Source organism: Papaver somniferum, chromosome 9, assembly GCF_003573695.1.
Source record: "Papaver somniferum cultivar HN1 chromosome 9, ASM357369v1, whole genome shotgun sequence".
Taxonomy (NCBI): Eukaryota; Viridiplantae; Streptophyta; class Magnoliopsida; order Ranunculales; family Papaveraceae; genus Papaver; species Papaver somniferum.
The window spans coordinates 119,695,926-119,701,505 of NC_039366.1; the positions used below are offsets into that span (position 1 = coordinate 119,695,926).

Sequence of the window (5,580 nt, forward strand, 5' to 3'; positions counted from 1 at the left end):
GGATTTTCCAAAAACTCGTTTGCGTGTAAGTCCGCGAACTCAGTCCGCGAACTGGCGAAAGTCTCTTTGCCGAGATTTTCTGCTGAGTTTGGAAAACTCCAACGGTTGTATTAAGTCCACGAACTTGTTTTTGAGCTTAAGTGGTTATGATCTAAAGATGTGCTCTGAACATGAAACTTAAATTACTAAGTAATGCTTTATGCAAACCGTGGCTATAAAGTTCATGAGCCGATTCAATCGAATCGAATCATCTTTGTTTCAATTGTATCTTGTGTAGTTACATAAGATCTCATAGAAATTGAGAAACTCTTTAACTAGCTCATTTGAGTCAATTGAACTAGTTATGGTAAAGAAGAACAAGGTTAATATGAAATGCTCATATGGTTAACCTTTTGGGTTACTATGTTGAACCAACATACACGTACACGTTTGGGCATGGTTTTCACAAACCCAGTAAACATCTACCCAAGTGTGTGTGACAAGCTAAGTTTTCGATCTAACGGTTGATAAATATTAGCTTGAATCTAAATCGGGTTTTCATCTAAAAGTGAATATGGATTGCTTTGTAACTAAGGAAAAACCATGATTTGAAGGCTATAAAAAGGAGACATCTAGCATTGTGCAAAACTAATCCCCACACGTCTTTGTGATACTAGTGCGCTCGCTAGAGTCGATTCTCCTTTAACATTTGGTTTTCTTCTCTAAAACCAGGTTAACGACTTAAAGACTTCATTGGGATTGTGAAGCCAGGACGATAATACTTTTATCGTAGTTGTGTGATTTGATCTTGCATCTTCTATCGTACGAGTACAATCTTTGATTGGCTTAAGATCGTGAGAGTTCTCCGATAAGCAAGATAAAGAAGTCACAAACATCTTCGTCCCACTGTTTGTCATTCCTCGACAAAGCCGCTTGTGTAGTCAGGAAAGATTGTAGAGAGGTGATTGATTAATCTAGGCTGTTCTTCAGGAATATAAGACTGGATTATCAATTGGTTCCTTTTCACTTTGATTTCATATCTTAAGACGGGACAAAACCTTGGGTTTATCTGTGGGAGACAGATTTATCCTTTGATAGACTTTTCTGTGTGAGACAGATTTGTTTATTATCAAGTCTACGATTTTGGGTTGCAACAACTCTTGGTTGTGGGTGAGATTAGCTAAAGGAATCAAGTGTGCATTATCCTGCTGGGATCAGAGGCGTATAAGTACAACTGTACCTTAGATCGTTGGGAGACTGATTGGGGTTCAACTATAGTCCAGTCCGAAGTTAGCTTGTAGCAGGCTAGTGTCTGTAGCGGCTTAATACACTGTGTATTCAATCTGGACTAGGTCCCGGGGTTTTTCTGCATTTGCGGTTTCCTCGTTAACAAAATTTCTGATGTCTGTGTTATTTCTTTTTCGCATTATATTTTATATAATTGAAATAATAGAGGTTGTGCGTTCGTGATCATCAATTGGAAATCCAACCTTTGGTTGTTGACTGATATTGATTGATCCTTGGATATTGGTCTTTGGTACCGTCCAAGTTATTCCTTGTATTTGATAAAGACTCGCTATTGATTTTAGCTTGAGTAAAAATCAAATCAAGAGAGAGATATTAACTCCTTGAGATACTTTTATCTGGATTGAGTCTGCTGTCTAGTTGATTCTCTAGCAAAGTATTTCGGAGTTAGTCCATACAGATTTCTAAGCGAAATATTGGGTGATGTTGTTAGACCCCCGCTTTTTCAATTTATTTTCCTCCTTAATGGTATGAAGCTTCTTAATCATGGTTATATTGGGGTTTTTGTTTTATCTGGAAATTGATATTGTCGCCGCTTAGATTGATTTGTTTAATCTCTCTTTTCCATTTAGTATTCTTTCTCTGCTGATGGTTCATCTTTTTTTTTTCTACAACTCTATCAAGTAGGATTTCTTTTAAAATGATTTTAAAGTGGTTTCGTCCATCGCGACTTCAAATTGGACGAATATTTTTTTTCGCAATCTTTCTCATGTTGTTCGTGTTTTTGTAACTCGGTTGACTATCCTTCTTCCTTTTTTGATAACGAAATTTTTTTATTGATCTTTTAGCTTAAAAAGCTTTGCGTGTCTTTTGCCAGAAGACTACAAAGTTCATCATTGAAAGACTCATATGCTTCAATATTTGAAGTTGTCCTTCTAACTGAGTTGGCTACAGAATGAGCTACTTGATTACTAGTTCGACCAACAAAAGTAAAAATACAATTATTGAAACTTGAAGCAAGGTTTTTGATCTCCTTTATTATGTTTCTGTTATCCCACTGGATTAGCAGAGAACTTCCAGTAATAGAATGGATGACTAGTTTAGCATCGGCTTCGACATGGATATTTTTTAGCTGCTTCTTCTTTTCCCAAGATAGCGCCTCCCTCACTGCCATTCATTCTACAGCCTCTGCACTTAAAGCTCCATTTCTATAACTTCCTTTGATGCCAAAGCAGGTACCTGTATGATCTCGTAAAACAAGACCAGTTCCCAATTGGTTAGTGTCAGAATCAAAGGATGCATCAACATTAATTTTTCTGATTCCATTGTCAGGTGGTATCCACTCAGAATGATTATCAACAGTTTCAATACTAGAATGAGATGCAGAAACATGCATGTATGGAGATAGATAATAAAAGATCATGTGCTTGGAAGAAATAGGGTTTAAAGATACTCTCTGAAAGACAACATCACATCTGTCTTTCCATAAAATCCATGCATCTATCATGAATGTATACAACATTCACTCCTCTATATGTGAAGTATTGGAAAACCAGCTTATTACCCATTCTGAAACTGTATTAAACTGTTGTCTGATTGCATCTATGTTTGTATTAATCTCCTTCCAGACTTTCCTGGCATGACTGCACTCAAAAATAATGTGTTCTATGGTTTCATCAAAGTGTTCACAGGTTCCACAATGATTCTCAATATCAACATTATATCTAGCCTGCTTGTGTTTTGTATTGTGAAGATCTCTGATACACTTCCAAGAAAACAACTTGATTTTGTGAGATGCTTTGCAATTCCATAATCTCCTCCACACCATTTTATTAACTGTAATACCATTAATTTGTACTTCTCTGTCAGACTGTGTAAGCATTCTATAGGCACTTTTAACTGAGAACCTGCCATCTTTAGCAGGCATCCAAATCATGATATCCTTCTTAGAATTATCAATGAAGAGATTTTGTATTTTCTCTGAAGTGTTGGCATCAAACAACTGATTTAAGAGAGTAATATTCCACAAATTTGTATCTTGATCCATTAACTCATCAACTTCTCCATAAAATCTAAAATTTTCATTATGAGGTATTGGTGGATGGTTCATACCTGGGATCCATTTGTCAAGCCAAATTTTTGTGTCTTCACCATTATTGATCTCCATAAAATAATTCTGTTGAACAATCTTCAAGCCTTTAGTAATACCATTTCAAATGTAGGAGCAGTTTTTTGCTTCTATGTTTTGATGTAGTATGTCTTTAGTCTTGAAATATTTCCTGCTCAAAATTTCCACCATTAAATGATTTGACACAGTGCAGATCCTCTAAGCTAACTTGGTAAGAAGTGCTAAATTGAGTTTTTCCAAATCTCTGAAAGCTAGCCCTCCCAAATCTTTAGAAGTACACAGATTTTGCCAGGCAATTAGATTGGCTCCTCTATTAGTTTTGTGACCCCAAAAGAACTTTCTTTCAATTGAAGTGAGCTGGTTTATGAGATTGTTGGGTAGCTTAAAAGTGCCCATTTGATAAACTGGTATAGAATTAAGAACATGTTTGATCATGGTACCTTTGCCAGCCTGAGAAATATTAACAGCAGACCATGTGGATAATCTTGTTTCAAAGCATTCTTTGATACTCTTGAAAGCCTCTTGTTTTGAATGACCAACCATAAGAGGAGAGCCCAAATATTTTTCCTTAGAAGTCATATTTTTAACTCTAAGTATATTTGTAAGTGTTTGAGCAACTTCAGGTTTTGTCTTCTTGCTGAAATGAACAACAAATTTATCAAAATTCATAACCTGCCCTGACTGTGTACTGAAATTATGAATAACTTCCAATAAGTTGTTGACTGAAGAAAGGTTTGCTTGAGTGAAAATCAAGCAATCATCTGCAAAAAATATATGATTAATGGTTGGAGCAAGAGCAGCCACTTTAATACCAGGGATAGTTTTGTTGTCTTGAGCAGAAGTTAAATGTCTTGAAAGAAACTCCATTGCTAAGATGAATAAGTAAGGAGACAGTGGGTCTCCTTGACTATCCTTCTTCCTGTTTGTTCATTTTGAATCAACAATGTTACTTTAGTTTCTCAAATTTAGGCTTTTCTTCTTCTTCCTGTCTCGTGGTTGCCGTGGTGGGTTATTTGTTTTTTTTTTATTGTGATTGATCTTAGAATCTTGTCCCCCTGTTTTCTGCCATGAATAAGTCTTCTTCTTGGTCTAAGCCGTCGTTGATGAAAATATAGAAAATAAAACTCTTCTGTCTAGGGTTTGATCTTTGATGGGTCGGGTCTTGGTTGGGTCAGGTTCATGGAGCATGTGTCATTTGGATTTCATTAAAGTGGACATACTCTATTTTTCTGTGCTTGGCCCGGAAACCTTTTCAATAGATCCATAAAGAATCTGGTACTTTATATAGAGTGATATTTTTCATCTGTGTTACCCTTACTGATAAAAATATATACCTCCCTTTTCTTTACCAGGAAACCATAAATCCCCCATATTAATCTATTTCCTATTATGTTAATATACTTCAATTCATTAGCTCTTTATTTAATTTATGTTTTAGTTAAAATTGTAATTTTCAGCTAGTACTTTTTTGTATCTCTTTCAAGTTTATATTTTTCAATTACTTAAGAAAATAAGAACTCATGTAAAACAACTTTATGTCGAAACCATTGTTGGATATGTACAATTATGGTTTGGTTTTATGAACCTCTATTTGAGGGTAAAATCTAATTCTGCTGAAAATGGTAAAATGGGGTAGGCTGATGAGAAGCGGGTCTAAACCCTAAACGAATGTACTTAATAGAAGTACTTTAGATTCGAGAGATCAATCTGTACAATTCTGGCATAAATTAAGAAATGGTCGTTCCAGTCTTGCTTCGGTCACAAAGAAAGGAAATTGGTTGGTCTTAGGGAGGGAAGCAGAGGTAGTGTTGAGATCATAGTGATAGACTCTGTGAGATGTGGTTGGATATGACTATGTATATGAAGATATAACTTTCTTGTAGAAGGTAAGCTATATGTTATCTCTGTGTTCTAGATAATTGTGTTGATTATTGTCCCTTGAATAGATTGAAGAATCTATTTTTTATAGAGTCATAACTGCATACCTGATCTCGTAGGTGGTGGAGGTTGTAGAGTAATGGTGAGTAGGAGGTAGTGAAGAACATGTTGAAAACTGTATCCCGCTTATTAGGGAAGACTGGAAGGTTACACACCCACTACTCTTCTAACCGTTCGCACGTTCCAGACACTTCTCATAATGGATATATTGCTACACCTACATGTCGTAAACCGCCAGAACAATACCCTAATGTTGATGTCTCGAGTGTTATTGCTAGAAAATACTAATT

At 35.8% G+C, this 5,580-nt stretch overlaps 1 protein-coding gene across 1 annotated transcript; it reads right to left on the reverse strand.

Moving 5' to 3' along the window:
- Positions 1–3,550: 3,550 nt before the first annotated feature.
- Positions 3,551–4,219, reverse strand: LOC113312499. Its single transcript, XM_026561249.1, has one exon. It carries the CDS (start codon positions 4,217–4,219, stop codon positions 3,551–3,553), a length of 669 nt encoding a protein of 222 aa, XP_026417034.1.
- Between the last annotated feature and the right edge of the window lie 1,361 nt (positions 4,220–5,580).

What these genes read in the sequence shown, in the direction of transcription:
- LOC113312499 (XM_026561249.1), bottom strand. Translation starts at nt 4,219, where the DNA reads ATGGAGTTTCTTTCAAGACATTTAACTTCTGCTCAAGACAACAAAACT.